This window comes from Ictidomys tridecemlineatus, chromosome 7 (genome assembly GCF_052094955.1).
Source record: "Ictidomys tridecemlineatus isolate mIctTri1 chromosome 7, mIctTri1.hap1, whole genome shotgun sequence".
Classification (NCBI taxonomy): domain Eukaryota; kingdom Metazoa; phylum Chordata; class Mammalia; order Rodentia; family Sciuridae; genus Ictidomys; species Ictidomys tridecemlineatus.
The window spans coordinates 140582019-140609274 of record NC_135483.1 but is presented as its reverse complement, the minus strand read 5'-3'; the positions used below and the strand labels follow the sequence as shown (position 1 = coordinate 140609274).

Genomic DNA, 27256 nt, shown 5'->3' with positions numbered 1-27256 from the left:
ACTGAAGCTTAGAGAGATTAGCTAATGAGTCCATGGTTCCACAACTAGTAAACTGCAGTATCATGATTCAGACCCCAGCAGACTTGAGAAACCACATTCTTAGTCACTGTTTATAGCCTTCTGCCTATTAATTTTTAAATATATGGCTAGGGAGCAAAACCAGGGCCTTATGTATAGTAGGCAAGTCCTTCACCACAGAGCCACACCCCCAGCCTCTCAGATTACTTTTTATAATTAGAAAATATATTTAAAAATACTTTCACCCCCAGAAAAAGAAATTCCCATTTTTCCTTTGTTCCTGTATCAGAGGAGCCCCTCCCAATCTTAGGGATCCCCCCTTCTCCGGTTTCTTCCATCTTTTTTAGGTCTGCTCTCTCCTGATCACCAGCGTTTCCAGTGGCCCTGCTTCCTTACCAGTTTTTTTTTCCCTTCTCCTGCTTCTAAATATGTCTAGGGCCTCCATTTCAAAAATACAACATATGCCCAAACAAAAATTTATTTATTTTTGATATTTATTTTTTAGTTTTCAGGGGACACAACATCTTTGTTTGTATGTGGTGCTGAGGATCGAACTCAGGCCGCACACATGCCAGGCCAGCGCGCTACCACTTGAGCCACATCCCCAGCCTGTAAACAAAAATTTATATGTAAATGTTTGTAGCAGTATTATTTGTAAGAGTGCTTGCTCACTCTCTCTATATATGTATGTATATATATTATGTGTGTATATGTATATACATATCATGTGTGTACATATATATGTACATACATATATATACATACAAATATTACTCAGTATAAATGAATAAATTACTGATTAATACAAATAGGGATGACCCTTAAGAACATTATGCTAAGTGAAAGAGGACAGTAACAAAAGGACACAGATTGTATGTAAATTCCATTTATATGAAATGTTCAGAAAGGCAAATCCACAGAGACAGAAAGAAGGTTAGTGGTTGCTTAGGACTGGAGGTATCAGGACAATTAAAGAGTGACTATTAATGTAAACAGGTTTCTTTTCGGGGTGATGAAAATGTAATATTGATTATGGGGATGGCTGCACAACTCTATATACTAAATATACTAAGTATACTCTATATACTGAATATACTAAAAACCACTGACTTATACACTTTAAATAGATTTGAATTATATATCTAGGGATTATATCTCTAGGAAGTTTTTTTTTTAAAGGAACCAAAACAAACAAAACAAACTCAAACAAACAACAAAACAAAACAAAACCTCCCCATTTCTTTACGATCAACTACAAGTGCCTTCTGCTGATTTTCACCTCAGGTCACTGTAGTCTTCTAGTGGCCAAATTCACTACCTTCATTTAATCACCTCAAAACTTCTTTCTGAGAAATCTTTTCCTGACTAATCTCTCCATTTCTAGAAATTCCTTTCTTCCTGCCTCGATGTCTTCTCTGCTTCCTCGGGTCCCTTTTCTAGCAAGCCACATGCCCTGATGATCTCTGCTTTGTCCCACTTCTCTGGCATCCACTCTCCCTTTCTACTGTAGTCACTACACTGGTTCAGGACCTTATCATTTGGTTTCTGCCACTATCTCCTTTTTTTTTTTTTTTAAAGTATTTACTTTTTAGTTTTCGGTTGACACAATATCTCTATTTTATTTTTACGTGGTGCTGAGAATCAAACCCAGTGCCTCATGCATTCTAGGTGAGGGCGCTACCACTTGAGCCACATCCCCAGCACCCTCTGCCACTATCTTCTAACAATCTGTCATGCCTTTTTTTTCTCAAATGTATTCAGAACACAGCAGGAAAAGATTAAAATGGAGACACCAACATACTTTTTAAAAATCTCAGTGCTCTCCTCTGCCTTTAAGATAAAACACTAAATTGGCCTTCAGGGTTCTCTATGACTTAATCCTAATTAAGCCTCTTCTCCTAGAAATCCCTCACACAAGCTCTCAGCTCCAGCCAAATCCTCCACTCCAGAACCCTCTAAATATGTGACTTTCTGTATCCACATGGTTAGCTTACCATGGCCCTGCTTTATTCCCTTAGAACGTTCTCCTCAGTCCCTCTGCTGACTATCTTACTCATCATTCAAGGCCTAGTTCAATTCTCATTTCTTCTGTGAACTGACCATTCAAGCCTCAAATTCTCTCTCCTTCCTCTTATTCTCAAAGCAACATTATATTGTTCTGCATTGTTATATGTATAAAGCTTATTTCTTCAATTAAACTAAAAACTGTTACAGCAGTTCAAAAGTTACTTGCATTCTCACTATACCTGTTCTTTGGTCTTGCTAGGAGTTCTCACCTTTGGACAATTCATGTTTTCTCCAAACTATCAGACTCTTCTCTTTTTCTTTTCCCAAGTTATTCATTTTAATAATGGGTACAGATACAACAAATAGATGATTCCCTATTCTTATATGAAACTTCTAGCCTAAGCTAGACACTGTGATTCATTAGTTCAATCCTCTTATCAAAGACCTGCCTTTCTTACTCCCTATTCTTCTAGAGCTTCCATCTGGAAAATTCCAGTCAATCCAGCTCTTCTATCTCAACTATTTTGCATACACAGGGTGATACACATTTGGAGAAAATCAGTGTTAATGAATGGGACCACTACAAATTATACTGTAATTTCAGCTGGGTCTCAATTCTACTTATCCTTTATTAGTTTCTAATTCCCTACTTCATTGTTTCATCTATCATCTCTGGGATAATGTACAGAAATAAAAATAGAAGTCATTGGGAACAAGGGTCTTCTTCAATTTTTTGTCCCCTCTCCCACCTGCAAAACTATTTGCATGAGGAGAACAGGAGTCTGCTTATCTTCTTCCCTTCTCACACACATGACTCAGTTGCCCACTTAGGTGGCCCACAAATCCTGTATGTCTAATGCTCAAAGTAGCTACCTCAACATCCCCTCTGGCTACTTCCTAGCTGTCATTGGGCCTGCCAGCCATGTTCAACCAACATGATCCCAGGCTACTGAAATTCTCACACCTCTCTCTACCTTTGGACAAGAGGCTGTCTCTTGACATCTTCACTTGACCAAATTCCTCCTTGCATCGAAGGGCTCAGATGGAGCCAGTTGCCACCCACTCTCTGAAGCCAACTCCTCAATCTCTATTGGATGATCCCATTGCACTGTTTGCTTACATCTTAATTTTACTCTGTTGCAATAACAGATACATGGCTGATCTCCCTCAAGCACTGTGGATTCATGGAAGACAAGAACCATGTATTCCAGGTCCAGGACTATTTAACAGCACATCCTTCACCTAGATTCCTTTTGTGTTTTTACAACGCTTGGGCCAAATCCTTTCTCTCTTCCCATTAATTTGTGTATTACTGCTTTGTGATGAAAGAATATAGTTTACAATTTTTTTTTTTTTTTTGCTAGGTACTAGGGATTGAACCTAGGGGTTCTTAACTACTAAGCCACATCTCCAGCCCATTTTTTTGTATTTTATTTTGAGACAAAGTCTCACTAAATTGCACAGGGCCTTGCTAAACTGCTGAGGCTGGCTTTAATCTCAAGATCCTCCTGCCTCAGCTTTCCAAGCCACTGGGATTACAGGCATGCACCAACATGTCTGGCAGATTACCATTTTTTTCTAGAACGATTAGGCTTCTAGTGAAGTTTTGTCCTATTTCATGTATTTTGTAAAAAAATAAACAAAAAGACAAAAAGAAACTTTAATCCAAAGTATCACATTTAGTATTAAATCAATCTTACTAATTATAACCTTTTTCATTTATTTATTTATTTGTAATATTGGACATTGAACCCAGCAACACTCAACTGGTTCCTTTCTTTTATTTTTCTTTTTGGAACTGTGGACTGAAGCCAAAGTTGCTCTACCACTGAGTCATGTCCCTGCCCCCCCCCTTTTTTTTTAATTTTGAGACAGTCTCCTAAATTGCTGAGGCTGGCCTTGAATTTGCAATCTTCTGGCCTCAACCTCTTGAGTCAATGGGATTAACAGTGTGTACAACCACACCCAGCTAATTATAACAGTGTGAGCTTCAATAACCTTATTATGTCTACTTGCCAAAGTCTTAGAGGTGTGCTAAAGTTTTCCACTATGACTGTGATTTATTCATTATTCCTTTTATTTCTAACAGCTCTTGCTTTATGTATTTCAACACATTATTTAATTCATTATCAACTTTACTGTATCACCATTAACTAGTCATTTTTCATTCATTCAAAAAATTAGTAAATTAAAGTTTGATGCATCAGGTATTATTCTAGGTGCTTAACATAAATCGGGGAACAAAAGAAATAAAAATTCCTTGTGTAGAACTTATAATGGTGGAGACTAGCAATAAACAATAAACATGACAAATAAGTAAATCATATTGTATATTAAAAAGTTTTGAGTGCTATGAGGAGGATCTTATAGAACATCATAATGGAATTTAGCTTTTACTTTGAGGGAAATAGATTTCAAGCAAAAGAATAACCTCACTTATATTTTTAAAAGATCAGTCAGGCTACTATGTTTAGAACTGAGTTATAGAAGACAATGATAGAAGCTGGGAGATCAGTAATAAGTCACTGCAATAATCCAGGTTAGATATAATATTAGTTCAAATCAGGTAGTAAACAATGGAGATGAAGAAAAAAAAGTTTGGTTCTGGGTATATCTTTTTTAAAAAAATTTTTTTAGTTGTAGGTGGACACAATACCTTTATTTTATTTATTTATATATGGTGCTGAGAATTGAACCCAGCACCTCACATGTGCTAGGCAAGCACTCTACAGCCACAGCCACAGCCCCTATGGATATATCTTAAAGGTATATCCAATAGGACTTTTTAAAGGAACTGAGGGTGATTTAAAGGTTTATGGTCTAAGAAGCTGACAGAACAAAATTAATGTTTAAAAACCATTAGATTGTACAACTTTAATTGGGTGAATTGTATTATATGTGGATTCTATCTTAATAAAGCTGTTTTTAAAAGATTACCATCAACTAAAGTAGGAAAGTATGAGTGGAGCAAATTTGGGAAAAGAGTCAGAAATCCAGTTTTGGAGTTCTGGACATGTTGCTTCTGAAATACCTATTTATTAAGACATCTGAGTGAAAAGGTAGGCAGTTGGATGTGTGAGTCTGAAATACAGAAGTAAGAACTCAGTTGGGAACATAAATAGATTGATGGATATTATTTAGGGTCATGGGAGTAATGAGATCATTAAGGTGGTATTAGGTCTAGATATAGAAAAAGTCAATGAACAACTTCTTAGAATTTAACCTAATGTCTATTCTGTCTAATAAGAACATTGCTATGTTGTTTTTCTCAATGGAGGCTTCTCTGTGGGAAAATTTGGCCCTGCGTTAACTTTCTAGCTCAGTTCCTCTGGAAACCTGGTAAAAAGGTGACATGTCACCTATAATACAAAGCAGTATCAACTTATGAGAAAAATAACTCCTGACTTTAGCTGGGTACAGTGGCACATACATGTAACCCAGCCAGCCTCAGCAACTTAGCAAGGTCCTGTCTCAAAATAAAAAATAAGAGTTGGGGTTGTGGCTCAGTAGTAGAGCGCTCACCTGGCATATGTAAGGCACTGGGTTTGAGCCCCAGTACCAATTAAAGGGAAATAGAAGTATGTGTCCACCTACAACTAAAAAATATACATATATTAAAAAATAAGCTGGGTGCAGTGGTGCACACCTATAATCCCAGTAGTTTAGGAGGCTGAGACAGGAGGATCACGAGTTCAGTGCCAGCCTTAGAAAAAGCAAGATGCTAAGCAACTCAGTGAGACCCTGTCTCTAAATAAAATACAAAATAGGGCTGGGAATGTGGCTTAGTGGCTGAGTGCTCCTGAGTTCAATCCCTGGTACACCCCCCCAAAAAAAATTTAAAAATAAATAAAAAGGCTAGGGATGTAGCTTAGTGGTTAAGCACCCCTGGGTTCAATCCCTGGTACCAAAAAGGGAGGAAAAAAAGACTCCTGACTTTTCATTTAGTCTATATATAAATTATTAATACCTGTTAAGAAGCCATACTTCATTTTAGGTGGTAACTCCAAGTTTTGGGCCTATTAGGTATTCCCTAAAAGTGCTTCTGTAGGTTTTCCACTGGGGGAAAAAAAAAATAGTTGCAGCTGGCTATAGATAAACGTATTGTTCCAGTCACTGCTGCTGCATAAAAAAATCCCAAAATTTATCAGCATTAAAAAAAAAAACTTTTTTAATATGCTTGTGAACTACAAGGGTCAGGGATTCATAAATCAATGTCTGAGGCTGTCTGATGTCCCAGGCCTTCCACTAAGAAGACTTGAAGTCTGGAGGTGACTCAATGGCTAGGAGCTGGAACCCTCTACTCACATGTCTGGTGCCTGGAAAGGGACGACTCAAGCTAGGACTCCTGACTGATGCCACTCCAGATGGAGTGGTTTTCTCACAGCATGGCAGCTGCAGGATAGCTGGGTTTCTTACAAAGTAGTTCATGCTCTGAGCATGAGGGTTCCAGTGAACAGGGCAGAGGTTATATCCCCTTTTATCAGAGCTTCCCAAATGATAAAGCATCACTTCCCTCATACTCTATTAGTGAAAGCTGTCCCAAGGCAAGCTGTTTCAGGGCAGGGACATAGACCTTATCACTTAATGGAAGGAATATCAAAGAGTTTTGATTTGCTAAGGGAAATGTATTTTTCCCCTCAAAATACATTTTATTTTGAGAAATTAATGAAAGGTATACATATTTTTCTTCAGAAATACACAAAATTTGCATATATTAGGGGAGTTTACTTCCCGTTGCATTCAGGAAACAGCGTAAGAGTATCAAGATTCTTCCATACTTATCCCACCAATAAGTGCTCTATGTCCCAGCCCAAGAACACCATAAGAGGCACATCTGGCTGGGCTCAGACACTTGGAAGGGGGACACAGAAGGATCACAAATTCAAAGCTAGCCTCAGCAATTGAGTCCTTGTCTCAAAATTTAAAAAGGGATGGGGATGTAGCTCAGTGGTAAAGCACCTCTGGGTTCAAACATCAGTACAAAGAAGGAAAAAAAAGGTACTTTTGCTCAGAGGAAAAAGGGACATTTTTTTGTTTCTTTCTGCAACCCTCCTGCAATCCTCCTGCCTTAGCCTCCCAAGTTTACAGGCAAGTGTAAATGAACATTTTTTGTGCATAGGTTCTCACTTAAAATTTTTAAAAATTAGACTGGGTGTGGTGGGGCACACCTGTAATCTCAGCAGCTCGGGAGGCTGAGTCAGGAGGATTGAAAGTTCAAAGCCATTCTCAGCAAGTTAGCAAGGCCTTAAGCAACTTAATGAGACCCTGTCTCAAAATTAAAAATAAAGGGCTGGACGTGGTGGCACACACCTGTAATTCCAGCCACTTGGGAGGCTGAGGCAGGGGGATCACAAGTTCAAAGCCAGCCCCAGAAACGGAGAGGCACTGAGCAGTTAGTTCAGTGAGACCCTGTCTCTAAACAAAATACAAAATAGGGCTGGGGATGTGGCTCAGTGGTCAAGTGCCCCTGAGTTCAAAGCCCAGTCTCCCCAACCCCCGCCAAAAAAAATAGATTCTATTTTTTAAAGCAGTTTTAGATAAAGCGGAGTAGAAACTTAAGTTATTTTTTATTCATAAGATAAACAGTTGTAGAAACAGGATGCAAACTATATTTACCCAATTGTCCTTTCATGGTGTATACGATCACCCTATGGATACTGAGCACAGATATATTTATTCTAAGCACAAGATCTGACATTTCACTATATGCAGAAATGAGCATCCTCTTATGATGTGAATGCCTAATACTCTGAGACCCAACTTGTAACCAGCTTTGGAGGCTATTCAATCCTCTTATCCTATAATCTTCCACTATTATAATATTAAATTATAGTAACATTTCCTTAAGTTCCATTTTTGGTTTTTTGTACCAGGGATTAAACCAGGGCACGTACCACTGAACCACATCTCCAGCCCTTTTTATTTATTTATTTATTTATTGGTACTGGGGACTGAACTCAGGGGTACTCAACCACTGAGCCACATCCCCAGCCCTATTTTGTATTTTATTTAGAGACAGGGTCTCACTGAGTTGTGCTTCTCCATTGCTGAGGATGGCTTTGAACTTGAGATCCCCCTGCCTCAGCCTCCCAATTACAACTGTAATCCCAGCTCTTTATTTTTAATTTTGAGACAGGGTCTCACTAAGTTGCTTAAAGCCTTGCTAAATTGCTGATGTTGGCTTTGAAATTGTAATTCTCCTGTCTCAGCCTCCTAAACTGATGGAATTACAGGCATCCACCCCATGCCCAACTTAAATTCCATTTTTTGAAAACACTACTCCTGTCAATAGCTTTTGCTCTTCTATTCTGAATCTGGCAATTCTGCCTCAGGATTTCATTTTAACACTCCATGATACTTTCATACACTTTCTGAAAATTAAAGAAGTTGATGCCCAATAAAAATTAATCCACATGATAATTCTAAAAAATAATTCATTAGTCACTTTTTGAGGATAAACTTGTTATTTTTTAAATTGGTTAAGTAAAAAGACCAAAACAAGTATTTAACATTCCTTGCCAGGAAGAATCTATTAGGATAAACAAATACTGGATCAGAAGGATTCTCTTTGTAGATACTTCCTGATGAATGAAACAAGAATAACTAAATTAGAATATTATCATTTTACAAACTTCTAACAAGTCAAGAGAGTTAGATAATGATCACCAATGGCCACTAATGTCACAAAACAAAATACACACACACACAAACCCAATAACTATCTATGAAGTACTGTTATTTAAAAAGAAAAGTCTCACCTGAATCAAGTCAGGCATGAATCTAACTTTCAGTTTACAGAGGAACATCTTAAACTACCCCAGTGGAATAGCATACAATCAGAAAAAAATGTGGAAATGAAAAGCTCCATAGTGCAAACACACTAAACAGTTACTTCAAGAAATAAGTTTCAGCCAGGCAGGGTGGCACACACCTGTAATCTCAGCTACTGGGGAGGCTGAAGCAGGAGGATCATCAGTTCAAGACCAGCATGGTCAATATAGTAAGATCCTGCCTCAAAAAAAAAAAAAAAAAAACCTATGTAGTTAAAGGAAAAGATGGATGGATATAATAAGTGAACGTGGGAAATCTCTCAACAGAGAAATGGAAATTTTTTTCTTTAAAAGAGGCAAATGGAAATTCTAGAAATGATAAATATTATATACATAGGAGGAAAAGGTTCCTCCTCTTAGCTCTTCATCTTTTAGAGATACATGACAAAAATTTACAGATGAAGTGATATGCTATCTGAGATATACTTCAAAAGGATCCAGCTTTGCCAGGCATGGTGGTACATGCCCATAATCCCAGCTACTTGGGAGGCTGAAGCATATGGATTTTGAATTGTAGGACAGCCTGGCCAATATAGTGAGACTCTATCTCAAAAAATAAAATTAAAAGAATAATAAAATAAAGCAAAGAATAATCCAGCCAAGTGTTTGGGGGCATAAATGAAACAAGTATGAAGGTAGTTTGATGATTTTTTTTAAAGAGACAGAGAATTTGTTAATATTTATTTTTTAGTTTTCAGTGGACACAATATCTTTATTTTATTTTTTTATGTGGTGCTGAGGATCGAACCCAGCACCCCGCACATGCCAGGCGAGCACGCTACCGTTTGAGCTACATGCCCAGCCCGAGGTTGATGATTTTTTAAAATATTTTTTTAGTTGTCAGTAGACCTTTATTTATTTATTTATTTTTATGTGGTGCTGAGGATAGAACCCAGTGCCTCATATGTGCTAGGCAAGCGCTCTACCACTGAGCCATAACCCCAGCCCTCGGTTGATGAATTTTGTAACTCGATGAGGTACATGTGGTCAGTCATTGCATTGTGTATGTTTGAAATTCTCCATATTCAAAGGCTAAGAAAAGAAATTCCAATTTTTATAAGAACGAGCTGTTTTAACTATAAAACAAGATGTTCAAAATGAAGCTCTGCATACATATAAAACTTCTTCCATCTTCGCCCAAATTCCCTAAGATATACAACAATCACTCTGAATTTTCATAAATTTCCACTGCTTGGGAAAGTGGGCATTTCATAAAAACTTGTGAATATTTTATTTCATAAAAACTGGGACTTTTGGCCAGGTGTGGTGGTGCATGCCTGTAATCCCAGCGGCTCAGGAGGCTAAAACAGGAGGATCTCAAGTTCAAAGCCAGCCTCAGCAATGGCGAGGCGCTAGGCAACTCAGTGAGACCTTGTCTCTAAATAAAATACAAAATAGGGCTGGTGGTCGAGTGTCCCTGAGTTCAATCCCCCGTGCCCTCCCTAAAAAAAACTGGGATTCATGTATGCCATTCTCCTCTTCCTCTCTGTGCACATATTATACACATTAGACACATATACACATACACCATAATATTTGCATCTGATTTTACAAAATAGCATTATATTAAATTGTTCTAATTATTTCAAATAATATATTTGTGGACATCATCCATATCAACTAATAGAGGTCAACATCATCCTTTTTTTAAACAACAGCATAACATCCATCATTGAAAAACTACATAAATCTCACAATTTCAATGGGAGACAGGAGCTATTTGTGCTATATAGAAAGCTGTTTCAAGCAGATGAAAAAAAGCATACAAGTACATATGACTTTAGGATCATATACTATAGTTGGAATATATTTGTTAAAATATAAAGCAAAACTCCATTTTCATTCTCTGGTTATCATTAGGAATATAGTTATATGTAGTTCCTGTGATGGGAAGCTTCTTATTAACATTAGCATTTTTCAAAGCACCCATGAACTGCATCCTAATTTTTTGGGAGTGGGGGGGATACTGAGGATTGAACCTGGGTGCACTACCAAACTATTTTCCCAGTTCTTTTTTTTTTTTTTTTTTTTTTAAGTTTTGAGACAGGGTCTTACTAAGTTGCTGAGGCTGGCCTTGTGGCTCAGTGGTAGAGCACTTGCCTAGCATGAGTGAGGCACTGGGTTCAATCCCTGACACCACATAAAAATAAACAAATAAAATAAAGGGATTGTTACAACTAAAAATATTTTAAAAAATAAAAATAAAAATGGCTAAGCATATAGTTCAGTGGAAAAGTGCCCCTGGTCAATCTCCAGTTTGAAAAGCCAAAACCAAAACAATAAACTGAGCATACATTTTCTTACAGAAACAACAAGGACCTACTTGACAGAAGTTTTACAGTACTTAATTCATCATGCACTAAAGCCTGTCCCTTACCTGAACACTAATTTTCTGAAAAACCACTTGGGTAAGTAATTGTCAGTGGGGGAATCAACGGTCTTAGGGTCCTAAGTGAACAAAAAGCACTTAAAATATTTTTATACTTGATTTTTAAATTTTTTTTAAGTTGTAGATGGACAATTCTTTTATTTTATTTATTTACTTTTATATGTTGCTGAGATTTGAACCCAGTGCTCACATGTGCTAGGCAAGTACTCTACCACTGAGCTACAACCCCAGCCCTTATATTTGTTAAAAGAAAAAAAGTAAACAAAATAATAGTATTATATGTATTTTAAATCATGAGTATATTTGCATTTGTCATTTGCCATTCTTTAACCGGGGGAATCTGAAAGATGTTCTATTCCTATGTTATTATATAGACATTTTGCTTTGTTACAGAGAATATGCATAGTAAAAGATACATAGTAAAAGAATGTTGGTTCCATTCCCACATTCAATATTATTTTTTATTTTGACACAATCACCTTAAGTTGTCAAGACTGGCCTCAGATTTGCAATCCTCCTGTCTCATCCTACTGAGTAACTGGAATTAGGCATGTACCACTGTACCTAGAAAGAAAACTACTTTTTTGTAATGAGAATGCTATCTGCCCACTGTATAAAATTTATACATATCAAATATAAATAAGTACAACCCCATCATCTAGAAATGGCAGCTCTTGATATTTGGGTGAACATCATTCCAGATTTCTAACTCTCTCTCTTTTTCTCTCTCATATATGCAATACTGGGGATTGAACTCAGGCCATTGGCATGCTAGGCAAATGCTCTACCGGTGAGCTATACCCCCAGCACCTCCAGATTCATGCATATATATACACATAAAGAAACATTAAATGTAACTGGTGTTTTGTCTTTTTAATACTAGGGATTGAACCCAGCAGCACTTTAACCACTGAGCCATATCCCCAACCCTTTTATACTTTTTATTTAGAGACAGGGTTTTGCTAAGTTGCTGAGGCTGCTTTGAACTTACAATCTTCTGGCCTCAGCTTCCCTAGTTGCTGCGAGTACAGGCACATGCCACCACACCTGGCATTGATATGTAATTTTACATTAGTGAAATATACTGTTCTATACCTTACCTTTTATTTTCAATATGTGTCAGCAATTATAAATATACAGTACATCTATCTACCTTATCTTTTAAATGGATGCTGAGCACTCTATTGCATGGATGAACTATAATTTCTGTAGTCATTTTCTTCCCAATGGACATTTCAGATTCTGTCCAATATTTCCCAATTATTATCATTATAAAGTTACAGTTTTGGCTGGGGATATAGCTCAGTTGGTAAAGTGCTTGCCTTGCATGCACAAGGCCCAGGGTTTGAGTCCCAGCACACACACACACAAAAGTTACAGTTTTGTTCATACACTGCACATTCATCCTATTGTTTTATTAGGATAAATTACTAGGTGTAGAGTATTAAAAAGTATGCCTACTTTGCACCACAATATACTGTGCCATGTAGCCCTCCCTTTGGAAAGGCCAACCTATTCCATACACCTACCAAATTGGGCCTTTCTGCTGATCAGGCCAAGTCTTTTCCCTCTCCCCTCACTGGCTTCAGCAACCTCCACGTGGACTGTGGAAGGAGCAGGATAAAGAAGAAAAATCCTTGCTTACAAGAAGTTTGCATTCCAGCAGGGGAGATAACAGGATAAAGCTGATAGATGAGCCAATGAAAGTCAGAAAATCAGACTGAAGGCAATCCAGGGAGAATGAGTCATACAAGAGTGTGAAGAAAAAATATGTCCTACTGGGTGTGGTGACACACACCTGTAATCCAAGAGGCTCCGGGATGGGGCTGAGGCAGGAGGACCCGCATTCAAAGCCAGCCTCAGCAAAAGCCAGGTGCTAAGCAATTCACTGAGACCCTGTCTCTAAATAAAATACAAAACAGGGCTGGGGATGTGGCTCAGTGGTTAAGTGCCCCTGAGTTCAATCCGCAGTTCCAAAAATAATACAATAGAAAAAATATGTCCCCTTACTTGCTTTCCCCAATTCCTTCCCATACTCACTGAGCAAAGGATCTTGTGCAGTAGCTTCAGGAGGTAGAACAAGATTCTAGTAAAGTGGGGGTTGATAATGAGAGACTAAATTGGGAGACAGTTCTTAGGTTCCCAGGATAGGAATTCTGCGTTTTCCTCCCAGTGCTAATACCTAGGAATATTTCAGTCCTAGGCTACAAGGCTCTTATTACCTCTTGCTTGGTTCCAAGAGACTGATCTAGATACATGGTTAAAGGTGAAATGTTTTCTCTGATATGTGGAAGCTAGTCTAAGGGAAGAGAGAGAGAGAGAGGAAACAGTGGTAGCAGGTATAGAGGGAAGAATTCCATCAAAATAAAAGAAGGATCAGGAGAGTAGAAGAAAGGGATTAAGGAGAGCGAGGAAGGATGGGATAAGGGAAAAACAGTGGAATGATTTGACCTAACTTTCCAATGTACATAGATAAAGATACTATAGTGAATTCTACTACTATGTATATCCACAAGACACTACTATTAAAAACTGTAAATAAATAGAAAGCTCAATAGAGTAGAGGAAAGGAAATGGGGGAGGGAGGAGAGGGAAGATAAGAGTAAGTACTGGGGATTGAATTGAAGCAACTTATATTTCATGTATTTATTATGTCAAAATGAATCCTAATGTTATGTGTAACTATTATGAACCAATAAAAAAAGATTTGTGGTAGATTAATTTAAATCATTGTAGATGGATAAGGAGGGGGAAGAGATAGGGAGAAGAATTTTTTATGAATTTACCCCTCATTTTCTACTCTGGGGGTTGCAGTTAAACCTGTCTGCAATTTAAAACAGGCTATAAATTAGTTTAGAGGGGAGCCCTTTCCCCATCACTAAAATCTCTTCCTGGCACATTTTCCTTTCCTTTTCTAATCAAGATCCCTGTCATGGCAGTTGCAGCACCGTGGGATAGTTGGGCCTGGTTATAGGGACCAATAACTTGGTCTGACTTTCTATTAGTAGCTTCCCTAAGATTGTTTAAACCTTCATTTGTCAAAATCTTAGGTGGAAAGGAAGGAAGGAAAAGCGTCATGTTATTTTTGCAATCCGCAAAGAGATTAAATATATAATACTAAATACATGTAAATGAATATATACCCACGTGTGTATACACCCATATATATGGTTGGGGGTGGGGGTTGGGAGACTCTTCTACCTTGAGTATCTCCTTAGATCCTCTTCACCATTACCTGCAGCACACAAACACAAAGTCTAATTGCCATTATTTCTTGCCAAAAAAAAGTAACTTAATTAGTAGAGTTTGGACTGGAGCCTAGATCTTAAGAGATGTAAACTCGCTCTCTTTTCACACAGCTGCACTTACGTTGACCTCCATTCTTCCATGCAACCAGTACATTACCTTCCTCCATTACCTTACACATCTCTCACCAAATCTTCTGTAGCTCCTTACTCATCTCCACTGACACTGAAATACTGAGGTCTATCTACTTATCAATCTTACTTTCCTCTTTACTTCTTACATTTTTACTTGTGTGTCTCACCTAAACTTTACATACTGTTTTCTATGAAAAAAAAAATCGTGCCATGCAGTACAGAGGAATACGCCTTTAAAATAAAATTTTCATGTTCAAATTTACCATCTAGGTGACCATAGTTATATTAACCTTTGTAGCTTCACTTTTCCCATCTGCAAAGATGGAATAATGCCTAACTCTTTGGGTTTTAAAAGGTTGCTAGTATATGTAATGTGCTTAAACACAATACCAATACAGTATACTTTAAAAGCTCTTAAATGGTAGGTAATACTATGAAAATAATATTTACCTCAACAGACTATTCCTACGTGCTTGACACTAAAGGAGCCCCTCAAAATGTTAGTTCTCCTGTTTCCTTGTCCTTGAAACAATTTCCGAGTTCTTTCCAACAAAAATTCAGAACCAAGATCAAACCCAACGGATTTCCTTTATTCCTACTCCTAACTAAGATCCCAACACTCATTCAGGATAACAACCACATCATTTGTTCTCAAATCAACGGAAAAGAATAATCACATTTCGCATGTTCCTCAAAAGAAACGTCAACGAATAGCTCCCGTGAAAGCAAGAGTATCCAGGTGCATTTCAGAGTTATTGTGGCTCCGCACCAGAATAAATGTTTACAACACTAATGATACACCGAAGCGGGGGAGGAAAACTTGAGACAATGGTCTGTAACAATCTCAAGAGGAACCACGCAAGACGAAGTTCAGGCGAGTGGTGGAGTGAACGAAAGTGTTCCTACACAGTGTGGGTATGTCATCGAATGAGCCTGCGTGTGTCCAATGCGCCGAGAAGTCTGAGCGCGGGCGGGTTTCCCTTTGAACCGCGGTGCGCAGTGAGTGAGCGACCGTGCGAACCCTTGCGGGGTTGTCCTCAGAGCGCTTACCTCGGCCGACTAGCAGGTGGACGCCGCTGGGCGCCGCCATGTTGGCGCTGGTCACGTGGCCGAGCACTCTTCTCAGCCCCGCCCACTGGCGCGGTCCAGTCGCAGCCCTGCCCAAGACCCGAGGCGCGGGAGCCGCCCGGGGCGAGTGCGCGTGCGCGCGGGGTATTAACTGCGGGAACTGTGGCAGCCGAGCGTCTCCGGCACCCCGGCGGGCAGCTGAACCCCCCTGCCGGCGGAGCCCGCTCCGGCCGCAAGAGGCAGGTTCCAGCCGCATCTCGCGCGCTGGCTCTGAGCACCCGCGCCCAGGTAGGATGGAAGAAACCTGTCAGGTAAGCGTGGCATCCAATATTTATAGCATCAAAATGTTGATGCATGGAAACGTTAAGTTGGGTGGAAAATTTTAAAAAAGCACATTCTATGTTCAGCATAGCACTTTGCAACGGCTGCCACACTATTGCAAATTATTTCCCTAGGTTCAGTTGAAAGGTAAAATTTGTTCAAAGTCACCAACTCCCCCTTTGCTCTTCTAGATTTTATAATACTCAGACTCCCTACAAGACAGGATCTGTGTGCCGCTGCAAAAGCTATTCTAGGTACCCCAGTGAGTATGTTTGGAGGGCCTCTCTTTCCCCAAGGACAGCTTTAAAATGTGAGTTACACTGCGAAGCCTACAGAAGACCAATTATGAGTCAAGTGAGGGAGCAGATGTGTCTTTATGGATGATGGTTCCCTTTTTTCTTTCTTTTTTTTTTTTCCTCCAAATTCACTGTTCCTCTTACCTGTGCTCTGGGGTAGAGTCTATTCTGTCATAGACCAAGTGTTACTTATCTTGGTAGTCTGTGTCCCCATTACAGAACCTGATACCCAAGAAATGTCTGCAGAAGGAACTGAACTCTCCATGGAACCAGTCAAATGGAGAATATAGTAGATTCTGGACTTAAAACGCAGTCAGGATTGATAAGGATTCTTTATCAGTGTGTGTGATGTCTTCCAATTTTTCGGGGACGGGTACCGGGGATTGAACTCAGAGGCACTCGATCACTGAACCACATCCTCAGCCCTATTTGAATTTTATTTAGAGACAGGGTCTCACTGAGTTGCTTAGTGCCTCGCCATTGCCGAGGCTGGCTTCGAACTCGGGATTCTCCTGTCTCAGCCTCCCGAGCTGCTGGGCCTGGCTCTAATTAATTTTTAAGAATTTATAATTTACTCAGTGACAAATCTAAACAATTCAGAAATGAGTAAAGGAAAAAGTGCAAATGCATTCCTCACCCTGTCTGTACACCACAATCTCACTTCCTGGTAAGCCATTGTGTGCATCATTCCAGACCTTTCATAGGCAAATATGTGCATTATAAATGGAATCACATAGTTACCTTTTTTTTTTTTTTTTAAGTCAGGGTCTTACTAAATTGCTTCGGTCTAGCTGAGTTGCTGCTGGTGCTTGCCTTGAATTTGCCGTCCTCCCCTCAGCCACCTATGCTGCTGGGATTACAGGCCTGCTCTACCCAGCTACATACTTACTCTTTAGACTTGCTTTTTCCCCTCATTGTAAACATCAATTCTTGGAACACTCAAGCTCTATGAAATAACTATATAAGCTTCATATTTTTACTTTTAAAGTTTCAAATAGAGGACACATGGAATAATTCTTGGAGACCCAGCTTGAGATGCTTTTGAAAGATAAAATAATATTTTTCCACCGTGCTAAATAAGAGGTACAAGGATGAGAAGGAAATACAGGTTACTTCAAACTCCACCTTTTACAAACAGATCAGTTTCAGGGTAGGGTTTTCCAAATGTGGTAAATTTGCCCTCTCTATATAATTGAAGCCAACAATCTGAAAGCGGCAAAAGGAGCCTGATAATTAGCTGGACACCAAGTGTCAGGAAATCTTCAGAAAAGAAAGAAATTTAGAAGTCCCTAGTGAAATGTCAGGGGGTATTGAGCCCAATTTCAAACACGTGTGAAGTAGAACACATATGGCTTAACTCATACTGAGCCCTTGGAAAACAAATGCATAATTTGTTCCCCTGCAACTAGAAGGAAAATGAAACATTATGAGGACCCAGTTGGCACCAGTGTGGTTGATTCCCACTGAGGAAATCCCTAATAAGTTGAGCATATGGACATCTAGGATGAGTTAGAAATAAAGCATGTATGAACTTGCATGGGTAATAGCTCACCCTCTGATCCTTGATTTGTCTTCTTTCATACCACATCCTTCTGACAATAGATATATGCATAGTGACCAACAGGATGAAATGCTAGACCATTGTCATCTAAGATGTCATGTGATATTAACATTTAGTGGTCCTTGGCATGCAGAGCATTAGAATGCTTTTACTTTGATGAGCAACTTCTACGGAATCAGGTCTTCTCTACTCTGTTTCTGCCCATGCTTCTACCTGTGAAATAAAAGTTAAGTAAACTTTGGTAGCATTTCATTGATTTCAACTCTGTTTTTCAGATTTTGTACTTGGGATTCTTGAATAAAAACTTGAATAGTTTTTCAAAACTAGAGTTCAAGAAATAAAGAATAATTTCTTAGAAGCTCCAGTTTCTGTGTCCAAAAAATTCAATTTTGAATGTTAAAATGTTTTTATTAATTGTGATTGATTATTGTTTTGTAGGTCTTTTTCCTCGATTTTGAAAAGATCATGCCTCATTCACATCTTTAAAAATCTTTGGATGGGGCTGGAGATGTGGCTCAAGCGGTAGCGCGCTCGCCTGGCATGCGTGCGGCCCGGGTTCGATCCTCAGCACCACATACCAACAAAGATGTTGTGTCCGCCGAGAACTAAAAAATAAATATTAAAAAAAAAAAAAAAAATTCTCTCTCTCTCTCTCTCTCTCTCTCCTCTCTCACTCTCTCACTCTCTATTTAAAAAAAAAAAAAAAAAAAAAAAAAAAAAAATCTTTGGATTTCTGTTTATAAAAGAAATAAATCAGAAATAAATTGTTATGCAATTTTTAAAAATAAAATTTTCTTTCCTCCTACTAAATGATATTATAGACTTATTCCAATTTATTATAAAATTTTCCAAAGTTGTATATATTTAGTGATAAAATTTAAATCAAACAAATTTTTCATAATATATGTATTGAATCTTTAAATGCTGTAAGGGATTATATGACATGAAGTAAATCCCTTTTAAAAAATTTTGTTTTGTAATGCATCATCATGTAACTTGTCTCACAAGTTTAGATTTTTATATACTTATTAGAATTACCTGTAGTGCAAGATACTTAAAAACAGAATATAAAATAGGGGTGAAGTTGTTTATGAATTTAAAAAAATTGTTATATATGAATGCATTGTAAAAACTAAGTGAACTAGGGGCTGGGGTTGGGGCTTAAGTGGTAGAGTGCTCACCTAGCATGTGTGAGGCACTGGCTTCGATCCTTAGCACCACATAAAAATAAAATAAAGATATTGTATCCACCTAAAACTGAAAAATAAATATTAAAAAAAACCTTAGTGAATTAATATGATATTTCCTGTTGAGCACAGAGCAGGTTCTATGGTCTGTTAGGGAAAACTGGTTGGAACCTGAATAGCTTCACTGGGCTTTTCATCTAGACTGAGTTGCCTTCATTCTCCCTTCCTGACCCTGCTTTTCAGTTTTATCATCAGACTCAGAAAAATTAGCCCTTTAATTTGATTTCAGATTCATTTCTTAGCATTTTACTCTGTGGCTTGAGAATAATATTTCCAATCCTGCCCTCTAATTTGTCCAATTTGAAGATGAGGAAGTGCTTTCATTTATTTCCATATTTTATGCAAAATGAACATTCTTTCCAGTAACAAAGAGTCCTGCATAAACATAATCTGTACATGTAACAGAGGCCTGTCTTAGTAGCTGGTTGGACCCCTTTAAAGTTAGGGTCTAACTTTTGAATGATTATACGTTCAGGCAGATAGTTTGAAGGCACATTCAGCCAGCTTACTGGCAGAAATGCCATGTTTCTTATATAGTCATTTGAGATAATCATGGATATGTTTCTGAGCAATCTAGGGGTACTCTTAGAGAAAATGTGTAAATACCCCATATTTTATGAGGAAAAAGTAATGCCATATGTGAGGTAGTTGTGAGAAATCAAGTTTGCTTTCTCTTTGTTGTTTGTGCCCTATTTCCTTGATCTTTAGCATTGAAAAGAGGGATCCAGAACAAGAGGAGGGGGGCTTTAGTTGATTTGTTTAATGACATTTTCTCAGCCCTATAACTCCTATACAAATAAAACTCCACCCTCTTCTATTGAGATTGTCCTACCTGACCCCTCCTAAACTGAAATTCTGAAAATTTTAGGGTCTGTAGATGTTTGTAGGCATGAGCTCAGCAAATAGCATGCTGCCCCCTCTTGATCACTCTGCCAAGGAAGGGAAGTAAAACAGAACCAGGCGGCACTAATAGAGTAAGACCTAAACATTTCCCAGAGGTGGTGTTGGTGTTATGGGCCTAACACCAGTCTGGCTGGCATCCATTTCAAGCTGCTTCAGTCTTTTAGCTTGAAAATATGATGTGAGATTTTAAGCAGTGATGACACTCACTTCAACATAATCCCATATCCATTGTTGGAACTGCCTAGAATAGTGGCAAGGACTGAGGGAAAGAAGAGGATATAAGGAAGAATATGAGGGTGGTCCCAGGACCCTCACACTGTGCTGTGCATCAGAGCTTTCTGATAATTCTGCCTGCTTTGGTCAGAGTTGGCTTTGAAACTGTGCAGTGACACACAAAGGTCAAAGCTTCCCTGTCTCATCTCTTGGGACTGGTTCTAAGGAGGTTGGTTTTAAGCAGAAGTATGCATTTGCCCCCATGAAATCTAAATGAAAGTGTGAACCGTTAGAGGCTGTTGTCTCTTCCTCAGTTGGTAATCATTCAGAGAGTAGCACCTGTTTAGACATTTCTAGAGAATAAAATCTATTTGGAGTAAGAAAGGTGAAAATTTTTCAAGAAAATTTAATGATCAACCAGCCAATCAACAAATATGGCCGTATGCAGTGTTGCATGCCTGTAATCCCAGCAGCTCTGGAGGCTGAGACAGGACAATCTCGAGTTCAAAGCCAGCCTCAGCATAAACAAGGCACTTTATTTAAGACCCTGTCTCTAAATAAAATATAAGAAATAGGGCTGGGGATGTGGCTCAGTGATTGAGTTCCCCTGAGTTTGGTCCCCGCTACCCAATAAATAAATAAGTAAATAAATAAGTGCCGGGGCTGGGGATGTGGCTCAAGCGGTAGCGCACTCACCTGGCATGAGAGCGGCTCAGGTTCGATCCTCAGCACCACATACAAACAAAGATGTTGTGTCAAAAATAAATCAATAAATATTAAAGTTCTCTCTCTAAAAAATAAATAAATAAATAAATAAATAAATAAATAAGTGCCTACTCTAGGCTCCAAGGAAATATGATATTGTCTTTGTTCTTAATAGGCTGGGGATGTATGTCAGTGGTAGCACACTTACCTAGGGTACGCAAGGCCCTGAGTTTGATCCCAAGCATCACAAAAAGAAAGCAAGGATTAAGAACCTAATTGGGGGCTGGGGATGTGGCTCAAGCGGTAGTGCACTCACCTGGCATGCGTGCGGCCAGGGTTCAATCCTCAGCACCACATACAAACAAAGATGTTATGTCCGCTGAAAACTAAAAAAATAAATATTAAAAATTCTCTCTCTCTATCTTTAAAAAAAAAAAAAGAACCTAATTGGTGGGGCTGGGGTTGTCAGTGGAAGAGTGCTTGCCTACCATACGTGAGGCACTGGGTTTGATCCCCGGCACCACATTAAATAAATAAACAAGTAAAATAAAGACAGAAAAAGAACCTAATTGGAAGGCTAAGGCTAACATGCTCACAAGATTGTCCATAAAGAAAGACCAGATTGGTCTGGGGTTGTGGCGCAACAATAGAGTGCTTGCCTCGCCCGTGCGAGACTCTGGGTTCGATTCTCAGCACCACATAAAAATAAATAAGTGAAATAAAAGTATTGTGTCCAACTACAACTAAAAAATAAATATTTTTTAAAAAGAAAGACCAAATTATATCCTTAAGACTATACATACCATAGGAGCAATGTCAAGCATAAGGGGGCGGGGGGGGGGTCACAGCTCATAACCCCAAAATTGAGAACATGGAACTCAAATTGTACCTGTTTGACCTCTGTCACTTCCTGCAAAGATGAAGGTGAGAGAAAATTAGTGCTTCCTTTAGCATCTCTAATCCATACTTAGAAGAAAGAGGGAAAATGCTCTCTTGATCTCCTTTTTGGAATTTTTTTAAAGGTCTCTTTTGCTTTTTCTTCTGTTTACATATGTAATACGTACTCTTTGAAAAACATTCCAAGAATACAAAAATGTGTAATATAGAAAGTAAAAATCCCCCAGGTGCTCTCCATATAATCACTGTTAACAAGTTACTGTATATTCATCTGGACTTTTTTCCATGCACATATCACTTGCTGGACTTTCTAAGGAAAGGTACTCAGATTTACCATGATCAGCTACATATCACTATAGAATAGAGGTAACAAGGCAAATCAAAATAGAATTTACAAAAGAATGGAAATGCACAATATTCTCTGTCTCTACTGCAGTCTGCTTTGTCTTCTCTCCCTTTTGCCTTCACTGTATTTGTTTCTCTTTCTTCTTTCATTCTTTCCACACCTTTATAAGATTATAGAATGCCTTTCCTGTGGGTTTTTGTTTGTTTCTTTTCTTTTCCCTTTTGAAGTGACGATACGTTTCTGGTTATAATCTTTTTTTTTTCCATCTTAATTTATTATTTCACTAGACTTATGATTATGTGTTTGCTGTTAAATTCTTAATGTGTTTGATTTAAAATGTATGGTCCTGTAGAACAGTGTGAGGCTAGTTCCTATGGAGAACAGTTTGACCATTAATATCAAAGGTTGAAATTTTTTTGTGTGATTTTGACATTTCCTTCTTATTAAGCATGAAACAGTTCTCCTTGGTCAGTTAACAGTTACATAAAAGACTTCAGTAAGAATCTCCAAAATGGAGATTGTGAAATTAGAAGGAATTTAATAAAGAAAAAACTAGCTGTGTGCCCTTCTCCCCTCCCACCCTCCACCTTCACTCCCCAAACTGGCTGAGAAACTAAGCAGTAGTGCATTTTTAAACATTTTCTGCTTTCCTCTCACTCCACAGATTCTATATTCAAGACTGAAACTATCAAAGTAAACAAGAGGGCAGATGCTGCTGTGACCTCTCTTCCCATTTAGCTGAGCACCAATGTGCTCACCCCATCCACTTTAACCCAGAGAATAACCTGTTTGGAGTGCATTCTTCACATCTGAAGCACTCACAAACACCACTGCATTTTCTTTCACTTGGTAAAACATAAAGGAAGAGAAGCAGCAGCTGCTGTAGCAACAGACAGCAAACAAGCCTCACTGTGGCCTCCACTTGGCCTTCACAATAGGGGATTCAGAGAGCAGGCAAACATGGACAGCCCAAGAATTCTGCAGATTCACCTGCCAAGATGACTAATCAAACATTTTAAAAAACTATCCAGGTGAACTGAGAGTCTAACCACAGCACATCTCCAACTAATTTTTTATTAAGATGAAGAATACAATTGAAGAACTGGAAATGGCTTTAAAAATCACCTAAACCAGTTCTAACCCTACCCCTTCTAAGATAAAAGACAGTGAGGCCCAGAAAAGTTGGAGGGAAGACTCATCCCTTTTCTAACCTGTGTACATTCTGGTAAAATTTAAGGTTTGTTTGGTTTTGTTTGGTTTGGTTTTGGTGGTTGTGCTGGAGGATGGAACCCAGGGCCTTGTCCATGTGAAGCAGGCACTCTACCAACTGAGCTATATCCCTAGCCCAAATTTAAGGTTTTAAATTTTTTTTTTTACATTTGTAGGCTTACAAATTCATTATCAAGCCTTACAGCAATAGCTCATCAGATATTCATAAGTGATGGCAAACTATACTTTTAAAAAAATTTCTCCACAGTGTTCATGGAAAGCCCCCCAAATTATGTTCATTTTCAGAGCTTTGGTTGTACCTTTAGTGACTATTGACTCATAGAAACCAAGTGTCAAAAATGAAGAGTTTTTTTGGTAGCAAATTTCCCTCTTTAGTCCTTTGCCAAATAGAGTGCATAGTAAACTATGATTCCTTTGATAATTAATTTGCAAAAAATGATTGGGTATTGCTTTTTATTATTATTAAGAAAGCACTTAACTATCTAAATAAAAACTTTTGGCGAATTCTGCTTTATTTATGCAAGTCAGGTATAGCATAATCTTATTGCCCTATCTTGTCTAAAGGATCTATTTGCCTGCTTCAGGTAAACTTTAAAACATCTTTGTGGTTGTGTGTGTGTGTGTGTGTGTGTGTGTTTTGTGGGTGCTGTACCACTGAACTACATTTACAGCCCTTTTTATATTTTGAGAGAGGATCTTGCTAAATTGTCCAGTCTAGCCTCAAACTTGCAATCCTCCTGCCACAGCTTCCCAAGTACCTGGGATTATGGGCATGTGCCACCACACCTGACTAGTTTTGGTTTTTAAACTTGGCATCATATGGCACTTCAATTGCTTACAATATATTACTTAAAAGTTTTAAATAAAAGTAACTCATATACGTTTAAAAACCCTATACAATTATTACAAGGTTTGGGATGAAAAGTAGGTCTCCCATTCTATCTTTTCATCTGACTCCAGACTCAACCACTTTGAACTGTTTTGTTTTCTAGTTACTGCTCAAAGCCAGGCTAACTAGATATTACATTTGAATTGGCTCAAAGCCATACCAACTATAGATATTACATTTGGACTCCTTCTTGTACAGACATTTTTTCTTGAGTGCATAATTTTCCTGTTCCAATTTGGAACAGTTTCTTTCTTAGATATCTTGTTCAGTTGCCATCCTGTCATTTTATTGGACTGATATTCATTTGTGAGTGTGAGTATATGTGTGTGTGTGTGTGTGTTGCTGGAGATTAAACCCAGGGCCTTCTTCATGGTAGGTAAGTGTTTTACCACTGAGTCATTGATGTACCCCCCATCTTACATGCTTTGATTTTACTTTCATGTTGCTACAGTACATCTACAGGTAATATCAGAAAGAGTATAAAGTAATTTTTCTGATTTCTTAGGTTCCTTTATTTTGCTTTCACACTTGATTGATGATAGTTTATATATAAGATTCTAGTCAAAATTAGCTATCTATTAATTATTTGTTATGGTACTGGGATTGAACCCACAGACTTACACATGCTAGGGAAGTGTTCTACCACTGAAATACATCTCCACCCTTTTAAAATTTTATTTGGAGACAGGATCTAAGTTGCCTAGACTGCTCTCAAGACTTGGAATCCTTCTGCTTCAGCCTCCCAAGTAGATGGAATTAACAGCTGTATGCCACCACCCATGGCTTGATATTAGAGCAATTTTTATGAATGCTAAGTTTTGAGAAGAGATAAGCAAGAATAAGGGAATATTCAAAATTATATGCATAAGCCTAAACATTCATGTCACCATGTATTTAGGACAATTTAAATCTGTAGTCATGAAAGGAGATAGATGGAGATGTCCAGTATACTCTTGTTTACATAAAGAGGTTATTCTGGATTGGCACAGTATCAAATTTCTGTAACCTTAGTTCATGTTAATAATTTTAACTGTTGTAGGGCTGGAGCCCCAGCCTGGCAGGAATTTAAAACAAACCTATACCATAACCATCTCCTACTTAGAAAAGATTATTATGATGACCTTAGAGAAGTGTGTTTTGTTTTTCAACCAGGGATTAAACCTAGAGGCACTTAACCACTGAGCCACATTTCCAGCTCTTTTTATTTTATTTATTTTGAGATAGGGTCTTGCCAAGTTGCTTAAGCCCTTGCTTAATTGCTGGCTGGCTTTGAACTGGAGATCCTCCTGCCTCAGCCTCCCGGGCTGCTGGGATTATAGGCATGCACCACTGTGCCAGGCAAGAAATGTGTTTTAAAGATGTCAAATGTTAAAATCTTTGAAGGAAAGTGTGGGAATAATGATAACAAAAAAGCTTAAGAGCTAAGGTTTTAAACAAGATTAAAAAAGTTAATCTTAAGTATTTAAAAGTCATCACACATTAATATATCACAACTAAGCATTTATTATACTGGTTAAGAAGAAAGCAACCATAGTATTTCAGAAGCTATATCTTTTTTTAATGCAATATATGCTCATAAACTCTAGACAGTATTTTAAAATATACAATCTCTCCAGAAGAAAATATTCAACTAAAGATAACATACATAACTTTTAATGTAAGTAAAATGTTACAATATTTGAAAATTAACCACCAGGTTTTCCACAGCACAGTGTACAGAAATTTGCAGGCTTCCTGTACAGAGTAGTATAATCTTTACTCTTGAGCAAGTCGTTCAATAACACGTCGGTAATCTTCCACTAGTTCCTGAAAGCTTTCTTCCAGCTGTTCATGTTGCATGCTTATTTCTATTTGGTTCATCTGGTTTGTCAGTTCTTCTGGTCTGAGACATTTCTTCATTTTAGCAAGATCTCTTTGTTTTTTCTAAGCAACAAACACAATTACTTGTTAGAATTAGAAAATAGATATATTTCTTTATACAATACTAAATCTTCAAAGATGTTAAAAATAGGAGTAGTAAGGAGATAATATCCAAACTTGCCCCATAATTTTCTTCTTAATGGAGCTTACTTAAATATAAAATTAACCAGGAATTGCAAACTCTTTAAAAAAGACTTAGGAAAACCTGGTATTTGTGTTAGATAATAGTAAATATAAATATATGACTAGTAGCCTCCTCGAAAACATGATAAACAACTCTGGTCAAGGCTGGGGGTGTGAAACACTTGCCTAGCACCAGGTTATGGATTCTATCCCCAGCACCAACAAAGCATAACAAAACCTCTGGCCAATAAAACAGTCTTTTAATAAAGTACATTTTTGAAGAAGCAACTGATATTAAGTGCAATAATTGTTTATTTCACCATATAATCATTAATAACATTAACTTAAAATAACAATCTGGCATTTTCCTGCCACTATTCCTATTCCTAGGTTCCCTTACATAGCAATGTATTTACGGACATACTAATTTTAAGATACTGTTGAAAAAGTTTCAGAAAGGTAAATTTTCTCTCCATTTTATTAAGGATGTCACTATACTGAGGAGTTTGCAGTATGAAGCTGGTTAACAATTTTATGCAGGACACTGTGTCAGATTAATACTGTCAGTGACATTTAGGATAGATGAAATGGGACTAAAAGACTAAGCAGCTCCTGCAGTAGTTCAGGCCAGAGGTGATGAAAGTTTAAATCAAGTCAGCAGCAGTGGAGATGGAGAGGACAGGGTGAATGCAGAGGAGAAAGCACTGGATATTTGGGGAAATGAAGAATAAATCCAAGATTCATAGTTAAGTGACAATACTGCAATATATAAAACTTTATGTTTTGATAAACTGTTCTAATTATCATGTCAATTCACTTTTATTAGAGCATATAATAAAGAGTTGATATTAGAGATGGGAATCCACATATATTGACTCACAAACTCTATGAACTAGATATGTGGTGGAAAAAA

The 27256-nt window shown here is 37.9% G+C and overlaps 3 protein-coding genes across 6 annotated transcripts in view; 1 reads left to right on the top strand and 2 right to left on the bottom strand.

Moving 5' to 3' along the window:
* Positions 1 to 15776, bottom strand: part of Metap1d (methionyl aminopeptidase type 1D, mitochondrial) — an 81221-nt gene extending 65445 nt beyond the window's left edge. For 2 of the 4 annotated variants that reach the window (XM_078017597.1, XM_078017595.1), the window contains exon 1: positions 15675 to 15776. In XM_078017597.1, coding sequence (XP_077873723.1) covers positions 15675 to 15714 — 40 coding nt within the window. In that variant the 5' untranslated portion in view covers positions 15715 to 15776. Of the gene's footprint in view, positions 1 to 14391; positions 14423 to 15674 lie in introns of those variants that run through there. The other 2 variants (XM_078017593.1, XM_078017594.1) reach the window with 2 other exon arrangements.
* Positions 15698 to 27256, top strand: part of Slc25a12 (solute carrier family 25 member 12) — a 169673-nt gene continuing 158114 nt past the window's right edge. Inside the window, exon 1 of the mRNA XM_040294471.2 lies at positions 15698 to 16003. Coding sequence (XP_040150405.2) covers positions 15713 to 16003 — 291 coding nt within the window. The 5' untranslated portion in view covers positions 15698 to 15712. The remainder of the gene's footprint in view (positions 16004 to 27256) is intronic.
* Positions 25784 to 27256, bottom strand: part of Hat1 (histone acetyltransferase 1) — a 46533-nt gene continuing 45060 nt past the window's right edge. The window contains exon 11 of the mRNA XM_005324592.3: positions 25784 to 26223. Within this exon, the coding sequence (XP_005324649.2) occupies positions 26056 to 26223 (168 nt within the window). The 3' untranslated portion in view covers positions 25784 to 26055. The remainder of the gene's footprint in view (positions 26224 to 27256) is intronic.